Source organism: Poromitra crassiceps (assembly GCF_964638095.1).
Source record: "Poromitra crassiceps genome assembly, chromosome: 23".
NCBI lineage: Eukaryota > Metazoa > Chordata > Actinopteri > Beryciformes > Melamphaidae > Poromitra > Poromitra crassiceps.
Genome location: NC_139639.1, coordinates 20165554 through 20185984, shown reverse-complemented (window position 1 = coordinate 20185984; position 20431 = coordinate 20165554). Strand labels below are relative to the sequence as shown.

Below are 20431 nucleotides of genomic sequence, written 5' to 3'. Positions count from 1 at the left end.
AAGAAGACATACTCTGTTTACTTTGTGATTTGTGTGAAATTGAGAACGAGATCCATTTTCTATTCTATTGTACAGCTTATGATGATACGATACTTTTCAGTAAAATGTCCTCTATTTATTCAGATTTTTTTTAGATGGATGATTATGAAAAACTTGAGTTGTGTTTCAAGAAAGGGACCGTCTTTGTAGCAAACTTTATTTCCCAGGCCTGGGAGTAAAGGCAGAATGTTCTGTTCAGAAAGTAATGATCTGTTTTGTTGTTTAAGGAGTATATTGTACTGTGATTTAGTTGTATTTTTATAGTTGGCTTATGTTATACTGTATCTTGTGTGTCTTGTAAGCCCATGTGGGCTGGGCACTGCTAAGTGCATGACACAATGAATAAAAACAAATCACTACTACTACTACTACTACTACTACTACTAATAATAATAATAAACGTAATCTTTCTGCATCATGCTCATACATCTTTACCTGCTGCAGGATGGCTTTCTTCTGGTCTTCCAGGTCCACCGAGGAGTCTGTTTTAGTCAGCTTCACTCTCACTCTGATCACCTGCTTTGTCACAGGAACTTTATGGATAGGTATGTTAATAAAATAAACTTTCCATCCATTAAAAAAAAGAAAAAAAGAAAAAAGAAATGAAAACAGAAAGTTTTTGTGAATATTGAATTGTTTGAATTTCAAGATGATTTAATTGTAGATCAGAACTCACCACCACTGTAGCAGGCAAAGAACAATTTGCGACCACATTGCAAATTCTCCCATTCACCAGACGTTGAAGCCACACAAGATTCTGCAATTTTGGAGGTTGGTTGATTGTTCTCAGCATTCCAGTTGGTGAATGACAACATGGCACTCCCATCTGACCACTTCCACGAGTCCCTGAACAGGCCGATCCACGCATAGTTTACCTTCCCTTGCATCTGTCGTATCTCCTCGTTCTCAGTTTGGTTCCTCACACTGGCCATATCTGTGTGGTGCTCCCGGCAGTAGCTCTGAGCCTCGGTCCAGTTCTTTCTTTCTTTGACAAAGATGAATCCGTCCTGGGTCTCTGAAAATATTTTGTAGCAGAAGTCATGATACTGCAGTCTCAATGACCATGAAGTTATTTCTGCACAATACATTTGAAAGCCTTTGCTGGTTTACAGGCTATCCACTCAAAGTAGTAGGCCCAGAGGCCTATTCATAGCTTTCAAGGGGCGTTACGTGCTGCCGGGAACGCCCACCTGACGGTCCAAAAAAAACTTGTTCATTCTGCTGCCCGCCGAGTCGTCTAGTTTCTCACGCTGTTTGTTTTAGAGCTGCACGCTTTGCATATTAAGGACACGTCAATTGACAAGCAGCCGCCCCGTGAAGTACTGTTTGAGCGGAGACAGCCCAGGCATCACTACAGTAGGCTATCTTCTCTTTTAGCAATAGTCTCACTAATCCCACAGTGGTTTACCTGATTTTGAGATCTGCAAAAAATAGTTTGCTTCTGTCTCACCCGTTCTCCCTCTCTCTTCACACGCGACGAGGGCTGTGCTCTCTGTGTCTATAGGCTAGGTAGCGAACACTATGTAGCCTACGCTGAAAGAGAGGAAAGGGATTATGCAGATTAAGGGCCAAATTAAAATATCTGTTGTTCTGTTTACCTATTAGAAATTATGTCAACAAGAGTGTTTGGTCTGTTTGTTTCTATTGTAAATATGAAGACAATAAAATGTGTGGCTGGAGGGAGAGTCAACGCTTCCTGAAATTTCCCCACGTAAATATTTTCCAAACCTCAACCAGGTAACTATTAAAGATTTAAGATGATCTCTCCCACAGTGCAAAGCAAATTCAACCTTTACAGTCTTTTACAGTATATCCTCAGGGAAGATGTTGTTATTGGCTATATGCTTATCATCTGAAGATGGTATCAACTGTTATTTATCAAAATAATGTTTTTGATGATGTTGCTGATTATTAATATGCTTATCATAATGGTTATTATTTTTGTACTTTTTGTCTCACCGTTGTAGCAGGTGAATGGATATGTTACATTGCAACGAACATCTCTCCATTCTCCAGATGATCGTGACAATAAAGCACAGTTCCTAACGTAGGTGTTTCTGGGTGTCATAAGGGGCGTCCTGAACTCGGCCTCTCTTTCACCATAGTAACCCTCCTTTTCAAGAGACCACCTCCAACTGTTAATGTCATCATACAATCCTATCCACACTTGGCCATCATCATATCTGTCAATGATGTAATTCAGCTTGGCCACATCTTCCTGGTTGTCTACAGTGGCCAGGTCAATGAACTTCTCCCTGCAGTAGGTCTGGGCTTCAGTCCAGGTCTTCAGTTCTTCAACAAGGTGGTACTGACGAGGGAAACATGACAGGAGGGTGCACAGTCCTGTGATGAGAATCAAAGCATTTAGTGAAAGCACATTGTACAATGACTCCTGCATTGAATGGAATTGATGTGTGAATGCTGCCTACACTCACTCATTGATATTTATGACTTAAATATGAGATGGGTCAAGAGATACAAGCACAAGGGATGGATAAGGCCTGATTTGTCTCTCTCACACACACACACACACACACACACACACACACGCGCACACGCGCACGCGCACGCACGCACACACACACACACACACACACACACACACACACACACACACACACACACACACACACACACACACACACAGACACACACACACACACACACACACACACACACACACACACAAACAAACACACACACACACACACACACACACACACATTCTCCATCAGCTTGTTTTCTACGGCCAAATCAGATTCCATTTATTTCTTCATGTTCTTGATTACAATAACTCTATGAAATAAGTTTGACGTTAATATTGCTTTGAAAATGTGACCATCAAATTACACTAACCTGATAAGAGCATGATAACAAATGCCTTCCCTTCCATGACGATGCCACAGCTCACTGCACCTTGCTGTCATCAGAATAAGATCATTACTGTCAGAGGAGAGCTGATCAATTATTTTCCCTTTTAAAGCTGCTGTAGATACGTTTGGGAGGAAAGAGAACAAAATCTGCAGAGATTCAAACCAACAAGGATTGACACACCTCCCACTCTTCCCAGTGAGTGAGTGATTGACAGGATGATGGAGTCCCGCCTTCTGCCTCAGACTTCTCCTCATTGGATGGATGTGTTTCTACACATTTCATTTTGAAATCAGGACAAGGGGGAATGGGGCTACGGGCTACCACTGTTTGTAAGACAGTGTTTATGTCCCATTTTTGGCCACCAAATATGGTGATTTGTTGTTTTACCTACTGAAGTTTGTCTAATATTTGAAGAATCTATAATGAAGGACAAACTTGTTTATATCCCTGTAACAAAATGTATTAAAACACTAAAAGATTGTATGACTTTTAGACCAATGCACAAAAGACATGATATGAAGAGTTGTCAACTCTTCATATCATGTATTTTGAAGATTCAAGATTCACATAATAGCTAACTAATCAGATTACAAAGAATGGAATTTGACTTAGTGCAATGCAGTGCAGCAGTCACATCAATAGTAGAACACAAAGCAATACAGAAAAACAATCTCAAATTATAAAGTGGAAAATATACATTTTGTGCATTGGTCTAAAACCCATACATTTAATAACTCTACAAATATACAATAAATTCAACATTCATTCACTGTGTATTTAAATGTAAACTAAACGTATATTTGTGGACTGATGTGATACAGTATGTATAACATAGTCAATTTTCTCTGAAATACATTTAGTGTCTCAAGCAGCTCAGTGTAACATCACAAGTGTTTTGCCATTTTGTGTTAAAGAGTTGATTTTTATACATTTGCATTCGCAACAAACTTCAGAATTATTATTATAAAGAGTTGATTTTTATACATTTGCATTCACAACAAACTTCAGAATTATTATTATAACACTAGCATGACAATTAGCGTACCTGATTGCAATAAATGTAAAATTATCTTTATCAAATAGCTGAGTATTCTTTCAAAAAAGGTTTAAAAAAGGAAAGAAGATGAATCCAAAGAAAATATGCCTTACCCTTTTTTTAGTAAAAGTGTCACTCAATTTTTCTGTCTCTCCTCACTTCTGACAACACTGACTTGGCACTTGGCATTGATGGATTAGACTTTCGATGTTTCCACACAACCTCACCACACGTCCTTGATCACCTTCATTTGTGCTTCTTTCATTTGTATAAGACAGATGCAAAAACATGCATAAACATATTATTTGCATTGCACCTGCAGTCTGGAGTAAGGAGACAGGCAGTCAGGACTCATGAGGTTCTGAAAAAGGAGTGTTACATGCCAAACACTGGGACTGGAGTTTCAGGTGTTCATGTTCAAGCTGTTCTCATTCACTGTTTGTACAATGTACATATACAAAAAGTAATTCACAATTTGTTTGTGCATAATTTGTCCATGTTTGTTTGAACGCGTCACGTCCACCCACACAGGAGCAGAAGTGACATGAGTGTGTGTAGGCTATGCTATGTATCTCCGACAGCTATAGCAAAACATAATGAGAATCGCTGTTGCCTTCTTATGTTATTGAACAAAAACTCAGTGTCGTCCAGATGTGGTGAGATTTACCTGTTCACTTATAGGGTTTCAGGAAAGTTATGCACTGTATGATGGCCTTCCTGATGTTTGTGCAGTCCCTTTCTCCCTTTTGTACAGGTTAAGAAATCTTCTGACTATTACTATTTTTTTCTCTATGCTTGAGTGTTCACACTTGTTTGTGCATCTAGAGAGGACTACACTGAGTTTCTGCTGGACTACATTTCCCAAGTTTAGATCTGAGCTAGAGGAACACAACACACAGGTTGAACACAATGGTTCTATGGATTGCGCTGCTGTTCATGAATGGACCATGTTCATTGTGAATGTTACTTTGCCCTAATGAAGGTCTTGTGACAAAAACCTTGGTATTTTATTGAGTAAAAAGAAACTCACATCTCTGTGCAGAGTCATTCTTCCTCTTGAACATACTACTAAATATTACAATTTGTTCAAATGGAGAGTTTGATTGCCACAAATAGAATACAGAAAACAGAACAGCACAAGAGCACTGTATACTGCTGGGTCATGTCAGATCAACCATGGATGGTTTAGAAAATGTTTGCTGTGGCCTTGGGGGTTCAAAGGATGCAAAAAGGATGTAAAGTCATTGTGCCTCGCCTGATGCAAACCACATGCTAAATTGACTAGTTTGGATTAGTCTACAATCCATCAAGTAAAATATGGGTTATACAAACAAGCATTGTTTAGTCATCTTCCTTGAGTGACTGATTGTATTCTCTCTACGTATCACAGGCACAGTAGCATACAATTAGATAGCTACTGTGCATAACCAAGTGAACTTTGAATGTCTAAATATTAAACTATATATATTTTTATATGCATTCAAATTTCATGACAGAAGGTAACAAAATAAAAATGATTTAGATCCTCTTTATTTTAGAGATACTGAATTATTAACTTCAGGTAGTAATGATTTTACTTCTTAGAGAAAGACAGAGATAGAGAGAGAGAGAGAGAGAGAGAGAGAGAGAGAGAGAGAGAGAGAGAGAGAGAGAGAGAGAGAGAGAGCGAGAAACAGAACAGACAGATAGACAGACAGACAGACAGACAGACAGACAGACAGACAGACAGACCGACAGACAGACAGAGTACTGTACTGTAAGTATTTTCATTACATTACACCACTGGTTTTCATGATGCCAATTCCAACATAATGTAGATAATGTTGTACATACATCCATCCATCCATCCATCCATCCATCCATCCATCCATACAACCATACATACATACATACATATATACATACTGTACATACATACATACATACATAGTTTTGCCCTTTTATGTGTTTTATGTAGATATAATTATATCTCTCTCACACACACACACACACACACACACACACACACGCTCGCGCGCACACGCACGTGCCCGCGCCCGCCTCTGAAACGGGTGCAAGGCTTTATGAATGACCATTATCTTCTGAGTGGATTATGAAGCCAGAAGGTGGAACGGGGGAAAAAGTGAAGGTCTGTGGCGGACGGGAGAGTAATCCTTTGAGCTCCCGGGTGGCGAGATGGAGAGATGTGTAGGAACTCTTTGGTTTCGGTCTTGGTCTTTTTGTAAGGGACTGATGTCCTGAAGAGACAGATCCATGCATTTTGCCTCATACCAGGACGTGGGAATGGCCCTTATAATTTGATGAGGTGAACACGCTTTCCAATATTCTATTTGCTATTTGACACATCGTCAAGGATCAGAGATGGTGCTCAAACTTCTGCTTCCCATTGGTAAGTGTCGTCTGCCTTTTTAGTTGTGGAAGCTATATTGCATCTGTTTTGAACATCAGGCTTCATGCCATAAGAAATCACTGTGTTGACCTGTAGGCCTATATCACATTTTTCTTATAGGGAATTCTGTTATTGTCTATGTGCTATCCCAGAAAGCTGACAGTGACTTTGTCGTAGCCAATCTTACAGTGTTCTGTTCTAATGTAGCCTATGTATCTCCTATGGCATACATGGGCAACATACGGCCCGCGGGCCGTATGCGGCCCGCGGGCGCCCCCTGTGTGGCCCGCGATGGAATTGCAAAAAAAAAAAAAAAAAAAAAAAAAATTTTTTTTTTTTTTTTTTTACAGTGCACTTGAACGCAACATGCAATATACCCGCTGAATAAGTGTCCAAATGTTCATGTCATTCTGGGAAATACTCTTCTGTTATAGCATTTCAGTCTGAAATATGGAATATCTTTCAATAATATTTATGACTAAAAGGCTAAAAGTAATCTCATGTGTAAGAAATGACTGTTCTACATTGAAGTAGAAATTTAAATAATTAACTTGTTGGTTTTGGATTTATTTAGCTTCAAGAGTGCATTTTTGTTCTTGTGTGACCCTCAACACAGGCTTTGAGAATCCCGGGCCACTTACTGATACTTATGCTTAAATTAACCCACTCATATTCTGGTTTATTTCAAGAAAAACATTTCGGCTAGTGGAAATTCTAATTGGCTGGTAACTTTAAAATCTAGCAGCCATATTGGCAGGTGGTGAAAAAAGTTAATTTCAAGCCCTGCAGGGAGAGCAGGTGGTGACATAGGAGTGAGTGAGGAAAAGGATCAAATATTGGTGGTTAAGACTGAATAATGACATCACAATTGTTAATTTAAAATGAGTTATTCCTCTAAACCTGGCTTCAAATGCCCCAAATTTTTCGTGCTGGCGCCGTTCAGCCCTCAGCAAAATCTTGTAGCGAGGACATTTTTTTGTGGCCCTCTCTATCATCAAAGTTGCCCATCCATGGGTTACGGCATGACAATATTTGTTCGGCCCCCGGCAACAATCTGGGTTTCTCATGTGGCCCCCCATGAAAAATAGTTGCCCACCCCTGTCCTATGGTATCACCGTTACATTCCCATATTCCTATAAGGACTTATTAGTTTTCAATGTTATTTGTATCCATCTAAATTTGAGAATTACAGGTATTTTGAATCATATTTGTGTACAATCGCACATTTATCACAATATCTGGATTCAATTCACAGTCTTTTTTCGGATTTCTTCCCCATTTTCTCCCCAATTGTACTTGGCCAATTTTTCCCCTGCTGCCCCGGTCGCTGCTCACCCCTCTGCCGATCTGGGGAGAGCCGATACTAGCACCATGCTTCCTCCGACACATGCACAGTTTCTAGCTGCTTCTTTTCAACTGACAGGGGGAACTTCACCGGCAGCGGCAGGATGTAACATGTGAGAGGAAGGATCACACTATTCCCACCAGTTCCCTGCCACCCTGACCAGGCGCCCTGACCGACCGGAGCAGGAATTCAGTCTTTAATTTAGGCTATGAGTGGGATATCGGTAACCTTGCGAGTCAGCTGGATTCGCGCAAGATCATGAGATCATGATCACATGACAAATCCATCTTGCCATATGCTCCAATCTATTGTTTTGAATCTGAACCACCAGTGGTTCTCACCAATCAGCGTCCAGAGGCAGCTATACGGGTGGGATCTAGGTGTGACGTCGACAGCGAGAAGCGACCCCGTGATAGACGTGATAGACAGATAGTTCATCCAATCACCTGGCAAGTAGCTTTTTGAAAAGTGCCTGCCCCTTTCAAAGGTTTTCAGAGCGTGTTCCCAGATGGTTCTGTGAAAACAAACCATGCGGCAGCATCAGGTTAGGATCCAATGATAATGTAAATTCAGCTCGAGCAGGAGCCTGGCCGTTCACACCAGACACCACCAGACATCATCACAACTTGTACAGACTTCCTGCCTGGCTTGACCCAATCGCTGGTGGCTCGCGCAGCCGGTCTGAACAGTCTAATCTGTTAACAAGGACACTGAAATGAAACTGGCTGTGCTTCCAGAGGCTTTGCTGTGTGTCCAAGTTGCTTCAGCATCTGGTGTGTTTTCAGTGTAATGACAGAATAGCTTTTACCTTTAACTGCATTCTCTTTCTCATTCTCTTATTTCAGTTTTAGCTGCGAGCCTCATCACACCTGAGCTGTCTGCTGCCACAGTTACTAAAACCAAATCTCAAGGTATCACATTTAAGTCATGTTCATCATTATTGCTTTGGGCTCATTGTTCTCCACCAAAGAGAGGAACTATGGATCGTTCTCTGTCCGTCCGTCCGTCCATCCGCCTGTGCCGCTAGGCTAACTGACAACTTGAGTAAAGCCAGTCTCTGTGCATTTATTCAGTGGTATAGGAGTAGTTGAGGTGGTGTCCACATTTTGTATCACAAGTGTGAGTAAATATAAACTCATCTACCATAAGTCAAAGGCAATTAGTGGTTGCGTCCACTATGGTCCAGATCAACATGTTGCCGAGCTGCTTAGACAGGTTTCCAGGTTTCATCTGCTGTCTTGGGGTTTGTTGCAGCAAAATGACACAAAAGCAAACTTAAACCACTCTGTCCTGTGTTTCCAGTAAAGAACAACTCTGGGGTGACACCAGCCGGGCAGTGTGGGGCCTGGGTGAAGGAGCCTGATGGAGGGTCTTTTACCTCGCCCAACTACCCCGAGAAATACCCACCTGAGAGGGAGTGTGTCTACATTCTAGAAGGTGAGACTTCAATAAATATGGAAATGGTGCATGTCTATATCTAAATGATATGAGACCTCACAGAGAAAGCATCATGGCAAACCGAAAAGTTATGGACAAACATATAAGCCTGTAATGCCTGTTCAAAAGGCTGGACCCAATAATGCAGTAGATGGACACACTGGAAACATTTTAGAGTATTTTACTGACTCAAAGGGATCGAAACAGTATGTGGGTTTGATTCCCAGGCAAACAAACAGGCAGAATAATGTGACATGTGACCTGTATGGTTCCTGGGATGAATTAATACCAGTGGTTCCCAAACGTTTTCACATCAAGGACCCCTAAACTGACAGAAATTAGAGCACGGACCCATCCCCCATCTGATACGGTTTTTCCTTTTAGATGTTTTATTACATAAAGTGTATGAAACCCATGACCAAAATAGTCATACATTTAGTCATTGTGTTACACACAGATGGAATTATAGTGAAAATAAATGATTCACTTTGAGAACTACTGCTCTACACATTCCTCTGGGCACAGACTTCTCCCTCTCCCCCGACCAGCCTCCCCCCGACAATGCATCGACTTGTTCTTCGATGAGAAGTATTCCATAGAGCCATCCTGGGAGTGTAAGTTCGACCACATCGAGGTCCGCGACGGCCCCTTCAGCTTCTCGCCCATCATTGGTCGCTACTGTGGTCAGGAGAGCCCTGCGTACGTGCGCTCCAGCGGGAGGTACCTGTACATCAAGTTTGTGGCTGACGGCGAACTGGAGGCCATCGGTTTCTCCGCCCATTACAACTTTACACAAGGTGAGTGGTGAAGCCAATAAGCCAGCCAGAAAGGGTCTGCCGATCAAGTCTTTGAGATGAGCACTGATGTCCTAGAATGTAAGTATGTGTGATGTAGTGAGAAATGTGAGAGAAATAAATTTTTCCATGAAAAATTTCACATGAAAATCAGTGCACTATAAGTAAGGGTGTGGAGGTGTTATCAGTTCTGATTACCCAAGTTCAATTCTCGATGGATGCAGAGATATTTTCTATCACTGAAGTTTTGAGTTGAGAGACGACGCCTACAACCAATACTTTTTCTAGGTGTTTTAGGTCCATAAACCGATATCTGCATGAGGCGTCATATCCCAACTCCAACTTCATTCTTGCGTTACAAGTTACTAATTGGACTGTAAATATTGACCTGCGCACAGAAGAGGAATTCTTGGCTTGGATGTCCGCTGGCTACACCGGAAACCACAAAATATTGGCCGTCGCCCCCGAGTGTACGCCTCTGTCGTCAGACCGATAGAGGATGGGTTCTGATTGTCCCATAATCCAATTTGCGGTGGAGGAATGTGAAGGAATATTCACATAATTTGTCTAACACATAATCTGTATTTCATAATTTGTGTTAATTTAACAAAATTGTATGAGACTGTGTTGGAGAGATACCCAAAATAATATTAAAAGTAATCTTATCGTGACTTAATAGTAATAATAATCATCATCCTCATAATAATCATAATAATCATAATCATAATCAAATTAAGTAATAATTAAATTATAATATATTAACATATAATTAACATTACTAATATAATGACAATGCAGTTGGCCACACAAAACAAATGGTGTACTACACCCCCAGATTATACTGAACATAATTGCAATGCCAATTTCAGGCAAATTGGGTGTGGGGAGGGGGGGGTATTTAGGCAGGAACACACAGGGAGACAGACCAATGTATCCTATTTATATTATATTTTTATATATTTTATGTCAAAAAGTTGCATATTACAGCTTTAACAGAGGTCTGGTTGCATGTCACTGGAAATGGTGCACACCAGCTGAGGTTGGGGCGGGGGGATTTCTTCAAACATGCACACACACACACACACACACACACACACACACACACACACACACACACACACACACACACACACACACACACACACACACACACACAAGCACTTGTTCCCTCAGTCACACACAACAGTTAATGAAAGCTTGTCTTCAGGGGAATCCAGCTTGTCACCGCTGAGCCGCGGGAGCAGCTTAAGGGAGACCCAGGCAAATACTTTAATAACAGCAGATTTTATAGGCCACCTACAATGACGAGAGCCAAAGATTAATCTACATCTCTCCATCCATCCAACCATCCAGCCAGGCAGCCAGCCATCTCTCTCTCTGTTCAATCTGAAGTAGACTTTGGGTGCACAGATAGCTCCCTTGCTTGCTTTCTTTCTTTTTTCTTTCTTTCTTTCTTTCTTTCTTTCTTTCTTTCTTTCTTTCTTTCTTTCTTTCTTTCTTTCTTTCTTTCTTTCTTTCTTTCTTTCTTTCTTTCTAGGATATTAGTTAGGAGTGTTGCTTTAATGCATGTTGCAGATACCATTGATGTTATGTGTATAGTTTGTTTGACTGTTGCACTAGCTGATGGGGACAGATGAGCAATCACCTGCCAATGTGCCGTGAAACACCATTCTGATTGGTCGGCTGACAAGAAGGCAATGCTTCTGCCTTGCAGAGGCTATGGACGCTACTCATTCATTTTAATCTAAAAAGGCAATTTAACAAAAATGTAATATTCTGAACACCCTGAGTTTACATGTTGCATAAATATGACTTGCTAACTAACCCTGAGACTGCCCACATGTTATTCCTGTGCTGTGCCCCACGGACAGTTCAGTTAGTGTTTGTGAATTTGCACTGCTCTTTGAGAACACCATTTGATTTGAGAAATGCGGTGGTGTGGTTGTTAAACTGGTCTTAATTCAGGCTTTAATCTGGGTACAGTTGGCAAATTTTTCCAGTTCAAAATGTACCAGCCTTGATTTTTAGGCCTAGCTGGAGAATTATAGACAGCTCAACAATTAATTAATAAACCTTTAGTGCATCTGTGTGTGTGTGTGTGTGTGTGTGTGTGTGTGTGTGTGTGTGTGTGTGTGTGTGTGTGTGTGTGTGTGTGTGTGTGTGTGTGTGTGTGTGTGTGTGTGTGTGTGTGTGTGTGTGTGTGTGTGTGTGTGTGTGTGTGTGTGGGGTGGGAGGATTTAGGTAAACCATCTTAAATCTCATCTTCATCTGATCTGATCTTTTCTTTTTTTCTTTTTTTGTATCTCTTTATTGGGTGTAAAGCCTCTGTGCACACATAAAGTGCACACGCACACACACACACACACACACACACACACACACACACACACACACAGGAATCAGTGTGAATAATCTGTCATAGGCCGAAGCAGAGGTAAAACACATGAGAGGATTAATAAAAGGGACGCGGTTGGTTGCATGGAGTTCATCACCTCCTCTTACATCATTGATCTTTGACCTTTGCCTGATCTGCAGCCAAAAGTTGCTTAGGAAATTAATTTCTGTTATCTAGCTAAAGAAAGAAATAAACTAGGTAAGAAAGTAGTATAGTGCTCAGCTGACCCACAGTGTTGCCAACTATTTTCCAAGGAAAGTAGTCTCCCTGCTTGTACCCCCCCTCTTCCCTCCACCCCTTGCTCTCAGCTGCATCCCTGCCCCCGCATTTTAGTCAGCAGCATTTCACTCAATCTCTCACTCAGTCACTCAGTCACATAAGCCACTTCTTAACATGCAGTGGAATCCGTATTATAACCTGCTCCTAGCCGGTTGGCCTGCATGTTAAACAACAATTAGCCGGCCTACGCGCACTCCCGCGACTCCGTATCTTATCTACCTCGACCACCGGTATAAGATCCGCTTCCACGCAATCGCACCTCATGTTAAACAGTGGCAGGTCATTATCCGCAGATCTGAGTGGGCGGGTGTGACTCACTTCACTTCACTTCACGTTCACTAGTTTATTAATTAATGAATCGTTCGGGCAATCGCTTATATCAACGTGCAAACTCACGGTTTCCTCAAGTGCTGCAAAAAGGGCTTGAATTGTTTGGCCGTGTGGTCCCAACGCGCTTCAGCTGCAGCCAGGCAGCCAGGTCCATTGCATCAGGAGGGACGCTTACTGCTGCGCTGCTTGCTTGCTCCCATGTCAGAAAAAGCCTAACTTTTGTGGAGAGAAATACATTGAAAACTAGTCAGATATGACTTGAAATGCCACTTGTAAAATAAATCACCCACAGTGATTGACGACAGTCCGACCACTATTTTGACTGGGCGGCTTTATGTAACCTAGGCGAAGCGCTCATTTTTGGCACATTGCCACCCCTCGTTGGAATGGACTCCGTTAAAACGGCACGTTTTTTGAAGTCTCCAGATTTGTCGCTAACGTGATGCAGCCAATTCTATTGTGTGAGGCAGGCAGTGTTGTGTGACTGTGCGTCCACACTGCGGAGAGGATAGGAGCTGACGGACTGATAGGCTATCAAACTTTTGTGGGGAGAAATACATTTAAAACTAGTCAGATATGACTAGTTGCCACTTGTAAAATAAATCACCCACAGTGATTGACGACGGTGCGACCACTATTTTGACTGCCTCATAGCTAAAGCTGTTTCCTATCACATTTCTTGTTTTCGATCCCCCCCCCCCCCCCCGGCCGCCCACTGGCAGAAAAAACGGCTCATATCCAGTTGTTTCTTAACAAAGACCCCTCATGTTTAGAAAGGCAAAACCTGAAAATATCCTGTTCTCTCTAGCTGGACATGATCCAGAGTTCATGTTTAAAAGGCACTTCAGTCACTCAGTCACTCAGTCACTCAGTCACTCAGTCAGTCAGTCAGTCAGTCAGTCACTCACTCACTCACTCACTCACTCACTCACTCTCTCTCTCTCTCTCTCTCTCTCTCACTCACTCACTCACTCACTCAGCATCTGAGAATGTAGAGCTGCCGCCCCGCTATCGCGGGCCAGCTTAAAAACGCCTCCACGTGACTCTGCTATTACATTATATTTACCCTTCTCATGATATTTCTCATAAGGTAACTGGATTTCTCCCTCACACATAATCAAATTGGGTGCTTCTGGGGGAATACTGCAAAATTAAAGCATCTTTCTAGCTGTATTTTATTTTTATTTTATGTTGTTAATATTCTGTGATGATACAGTATTGAAATTTAGTTTTTCACTACTGTATTATTGAAATGATTTTACACTTAACCATCTAAACGAAAACATCAGTAGGACTGTTTATCTTAGTACAGGAAGAATACCAGTATGTTGCAAGTATATAGGTCCGTGTATATACACGGACCTATTATATTTTAGTCATATGCAAAATTTAAAAAACATATGTATTAATTTTTACATTATTGTCATTTGTTTTCAGATGTGTTTCAACATCTACAATTTAAAGAAAATCCCAAAACATGTAGATAACAAATGTTTTTTATTTTATTTTATATATTTTGGTCACAGTATTTTAATTAATATCATCTATGTGTACAAATCCACCCTTTTGGCAATTATCATATTTAAACATATTCTGAAGTATACATGATGTAAAAAAAAAAAGCCATATGGTATTATGGTAAAACCCTGAGACTCAATAATACTAGGCCATTTTGACTTGAGCTATGAGCCCAAGTTAAAGAAACACAATGTTGTTTACATATACTGTGGCCTACTTTGTCTAAATTGTCTCTAACCAGACTGGTGCTGTGTTCTGCTTTTAGATCCTGACTTCAAAGATGTCGGAGCACTGCCACCTCTGCCTTGTGAGTATAGAATGTGTGTAAATAGGCCGTAAATAATATGGACGTATAGGCATGTAGCTACCGTGACGTGACCCATTGATTTTTTTGACTCCTGTTTTGAAGCCTAGTGTGGCTGTCGCCATTCTTCGGGTCCTTGCACAGCTCGCACTAGACAGCACAAGGCGAGCGGGGTTTCCCAGCTGTTGCTATTGGTCCGTAATCAGAAAGCTGCACGATCACTGGACAGGCGACGTGTCAATCAAACCATAGACTTTTCTATCATCTATTTTACTCTAAACAGGGGAGTTCTATAAAAATTCACCCCCGTACAGTTGTTATGAAAGGTGAAATTAGTTATATAGGCCAAAACCGTGTTTTGAACCAGGCTGTAAACATGCTTAATCCTGTTGCAAATTCTGGCATTTTAACATGGACTTCCTTTTGGATAGAGCCTCTCAAGTGGCCATTTTGGCAACTGCAGCTTTCCATATCACTTCCGGCCCGGGGCTTCCTCTGTCAAAGCATAAAGCTAGCCTAGTCCTATCATTAGTATTGACAATATTTAATTTTATTTGCAAATGAAAACAATTTGCGACTTTTTAAGTCAGCCCCTACCCAAAACATACAAACATATACGCATAAATGCAAATATACTACAAACACCAATAAACACACCCATTACTACAAAGACATATACAAATACAAATACAGAATACAAATACATATACATAACTAAATGCAGTAAACAATACCTGATCTCAGTTTGTATATTACAGTATGTTGGTTAGACACATGGGCCTACACAGGCTGAACTAGCCATCTGGCATACCGGAAAAGAAAAAGAAAAAAGGAAAGTTGCTGAGCTTTATTTTTAATCATAGCATTATTTTAAACTTTTACACAAAAACAATGTTGTCCTCCCCAGTTTGTGACTTTGAGTTGAGCGGTCCTGAAGGCTTTGTAGAATCATTCCAGATACCCAGCCAGACCGAGGCAGTGGACTGCAGGTGGTACATCAGAGCTCCGCCAAAAGCTAAGGTCTGTATGTCAACTTGTTGCGTTGGTGGTGGTGGTGGTGGTGGTGGAGTTACCTTTGCTGTTGTGGTTGTTTGCTAAAATAAGGATTACATCTGTACCATTTTGACCTAGAACCGAAACCCATGGCAGCCCAGGATCTGGCATCATTGCTAATAATAAACCCCATTAAAGGGATACGCCAACATTTTGAGAGTTTAGGCCATTTGCCATATTGCCGATATTAATAAGAGACCAAAGGTTGTTTTTGACGTTGAAGGTTGTGAGTAATGACAGGAGGAGCGAATGACATCAAATCTCCATCAAGCCTCTATTTTTATGCACCTGGTCCATTCACTGCACCTTAACTTGGCTCCACGTGACCTTTCATCCGCTAGATCTACCTCCGTTTCATAGAGTATGAGATGCACAATTCCAACGAGTGCAAGCGCAACTTTGTGGCGATCTATGACGGCAGCAGTTCGGTCGAGCACCTGAAGAACAAGTTCTGCTCCACGGTGGCCAACGATGTGATGCTGATTTCCTCCGTGGGCGTGGTGAGGCTGTGGGCAGACGAGGGCAGCAGGAAGAGCAGATTCAAGATCCTCTTCACCACCTTCCATGAGCGTGAGTGAATCCGTCCCGTCAATTCCAGTTCAATGAAAGACATTTCATTCAGAGCAATCCCTACCTGTAGCTGCCGGGCTGTGGTGTCTTTCACTCTTGAAACGGTTAACCAATCAGAAAAGAGGGGTCATTAATATTATAATATTACCTTTGAAGACACAGCGACAGAAACAGCCTGTTGTTGGCAGCTCAGAGAGATGCTGCAAAATGAATGTGTAAAAATGGATTGAGAGCGTTTTTGGTTCATGGCACCACGCACAGGTTTGAATGGACCTCAAGACAAGAAGAAAATAAACACTGGGCAGAATATGGGACTTTATATATATATATATATATATATATATATATATATATATATATATATATATATATATATATATATATATATATATATGCTGTAGTATATATATATATTTCCATTTCCATTTAATACTGCACTCATGATTGTAGAAAAATATTTTCTCTAGTGCTGTTCTCTAGTGCTCTAGTGCTGTTTGATCTATTAGATCACCACCAACAATCTGCTCACAATTTTAAATTGTGGTAATTTGGTTTGACTTTGATTCATACAAACAACCCTTAGATCACTTTTACCTTTTGTTTTTCAGCTCCGTGTGAAGTAGACACTTTCTTTTGCCACAGCAACATGTGCATCAACCACACACTGGTCTGCAATGGCATCCAGAACTGTGTTTACCCTTGGGATGAGAACCACTGCAAAGGTAACCTGACACTGCCAGATGGGGGCGGTATTGTTTTCACAAACCAAACCTCGCAAGAGAATCCAGCTTGCTTGCAAGGTTACTGCAAATGTGCTCTATCAGCAATATAATTGATCAGTGCTACGTGTCAGCTTGAATCTCTTCAAAAACATTTTCTATTTATAATATTTTAACAAATCTCTCTCAGTTTTGGAACAAAATGTGACATTTGTCTGTTTCCCCCTCTAACCAGAGGAGAGGAAAGCCAGTATCCTGGACAGCCTGGATAATACCAACCTCACCATCATTGGAGTAACCTGCAGCCTGGTCGTCATACTACTCATTATCTCTGCCATCATCCAGGTCAAACAGCCTCGCAAGAAATACATAATCTGCAGGTGAAACGTTTTAAATAAAGTAAACATGAATTTCCGATTTTTTTTAAATAGGTGGAAATGTGTCCAACGGAGATTTCGAAATGTTTATGAACGTCAGATGAAAGAAGGGACAGACAGAGGGGATGGCATAACAAAACACTGTGAATGGGTGTAAAAAATCAAATCAAACTTTACTCTAAGAGAGACCTGTGATGGGAGATGATAAAACTTACATTTATTTAAATGCAGATGAGGAAAATGTATTGAAGTTTGCTCAAGCTGTAAACCATTAAATGTCAAATCAAGAATTACAAATCTAACAATAACAAAATTATATTTTGGAAAGAGAGTAAGAAAGTTTACTCTAACAAACCAAAGGAGGGATTTGGGCCCCAGTCCTCCGAAGCTAGCATCGTTTGTTTCCCCATGTTAAAGGATGGCTTTATACCCGCAACCCACTTTATTGTATCATTAATAATCTCGGTAATATAAGCACACGGGCAGTGTTAGGCTACCTCTCTCTGTTTTCCTCACAGAGATCTCCCATTTCCTCCGTTCTGACGCGTTTTATGTCACAATGCGTCACAACGGAGCTGCAGAAGTTCTGCTGGAGACATGGAGGTGCCAAAAATTTCAAATAGCCTAAACAAAAACCAATAAGCAAAATGGAGAACTGAAAGAATGTAACCCCGGGTGACACGGTCTCTGCGTCACTCAAGGGAAAACATTTCTTTAGGTTTAACTCTTTTCCGATCTCGAGAAATAATATAAGCAGCCAATGAGAGTAAACAGTTAGGAATGAGAAATGTGTGTTTTTGCAGGCATTGAGAACATTTAAATGTTTCAGTGTGTCTACCAAACACCTTCAAGGTCAAACTGCACATAAAATGCAAGGCAGTGCAGAGTGCCGATATTTTTTTCTTTCTTTGTTTACCATGTGTGTGTGTGTGTGTGTGTACTGTCCTCTCCCTGTCTACAGAGATGACTTCGACCCCGCCCTCCTCCACCCCGACTTTGAGCCTCCGCACTACGAGCTCTGCACTCTGCGCCGCGCCCCGTCCGGCGACCTGACCGACGCTGCCATGGATGAGGACTTCGAGAAGTCCCAGAAGCTCCGCAGATCCTCCTCCAAGTGCATCCGCGACCACCACTGCGGCTCGCACCACGGGAGCATGCACGGCAGCCGCAGCAACCTGAGCGTAAGTGATGCCACCACTTTGGCCGATGGGGGGCTTGTGGCGCTGCCGTCGATGCCACCGGCGATGGCGGGCGCGCAGGCCTCGCACCTCTCCCACCACGCCACGCCGTCCGGCCGAAGGAGCATCCTGGTGATGAAGCACAGCTACTCTCTGGACGGGGCAGAGGGGTGCGAGGCTGATGACTTGATGCTGGACGATGGCCGCACCACCAGCCAACGCCACATCCACCATCATCAGCTGCACCACAGCTTGTCAGGGCTGCAGGAAACTGTCCACCGCACCATGTCCAATGACCAATTCTAACGTAACGCAGCGCGTGGGAATCAAGCGAGCGGTGGAATAAAGACCCAAATGGAACAGAATTCAAATATATTGCAGGAAAGAATAGCAAGGCTAAAACAAAGGTTTGATTAAAAAGAGGCCATCAGACGCAGACACGCAGTTCTTTATTTATTCAGGTTAGGAATGAAGAGCCAGATACAGTATATAGTAATTTGGAATAGTGTGGACTCATCTTACAGTGTATTGCTAACTGCAGTATGCAGCAGCCTAGAGCTTGGGGAAACCATCTTAAACATGGGAAATACCTTTATTTTATTTTTTGTTTGGCTTTAATTGTCCATCATTATGTTTACATCATACTTGAGGTTATTTTATGACTGATGCAAGGCAGTGTTTCCCATATTTTCAGACCACCAAAACAAGAAAACTGCCATCACTGTTAGATAAATTCTTCTTCTTCTTTCGGCTGCTCCTGTTAGGGGTCGCCACAGCGGATCATTTGTTATCTTTTCGCATAACTTTACCCTCTGGTGTAATCCCACCTCCACCTTGGTCCCAGGTGAAGGGGTTAGACAGGTATAAGATGGCCCAGTGATCCGCATATTTGATTTGGCATATGTTTTACTTTGGATGCCCTTCCTAACGCAACCCTTCCCATTGATCCGGGCTTGGGACCAATTTACGAGATAAATGCGAGATATCATTTATTTGTACATCTAATTGATCCAAATTCCCCCCAAAATGCACAGATATAGATCCATCTAAACCAGTGGTTCCCAACCTGTTTTGTCTTATGTACCCCTTGAGCTGTTTTGCCATGCCAATACCCCCTCACTCATGCGTTTTGATGATTCTCCTAAATTTGTTCTATTAACCTCATATTAAACTTTTAGTAGGCCTCTCTAACACTAATGACTCCCCTTTAATACTATAATAATATATTAGTTAAATGTGTTTGTATGTTTTTTATGAGTCCGTTAATAAAAGTTGATTAATACAATTCTTCCAATTCCAACTGGAAAAAGTCATCAGTTTTACCAAGATGGGCCTTTAAAATTTCTTGGAATATTGTTTTGATAATTTTGGAAATAAATTGTAATCCCCATGTACAATGTGCATGCTCAAGTACCCCTAGGGATACACGTACCCCTGGTTGGGAATCACTAATCTAAACCAGCTTTTGGAAGCACCACAATGAATGCACTCACTGGTAGTTTGTCATTATCATATTCATAGCATTGTCAATTCACAAAATAAATGATTTGCAAGCATGTGAGCTTGTATAGGCTTGAATGATGTCATGGCATATTAATGACAAATTCTGAGATCATTGAGCAATACATCAAATGTATACATGGTGGGATCCGATAATGGAATGGAGTGCAACTTATATTTTCTATTTCTCTGTGAATGGTTCTATGATTTTATTGTTTGTTGAGTATTTGTTAGTGTTCATGTGTCACACTGTTTTGATTCTTAATCTGTGGTGCACCAGTCTTTCTTTTGACT

General features: G+C 41.4%; 1 protein-coding gene across 1 annotated transcript; it reads left to right on the top strand.

The window, feature by feature from the left end:
• Window positions 1-6310: 6310 nt before the first annotated feature.
• Window positions 6311-18943, top strand: LOC310796820 (neuropilin and tolloid-like protein 1; the record flags this gene model as incomplete). Its single annotated transcript, XM_083659053.1, has 10 exons — window positions 6311-6338; window positions 8529-8594; window positions 8986-9120; window positions 9669-9917; window positions 14702-14758; window positions 15648-15760; window positions 16135-16363; window positions 16972-17085; window positions 17318-17462; window positions 18421-18943. 10 exons carry the CDS (start codon window positions 6311-6313, stop codon window positions 18941-18943), a joined length of 1659 nt encoding a protein of 552 aa, XP_083515179.1.
• Window positions 18944-20431: the final 1488 nt, after the last annotated feature.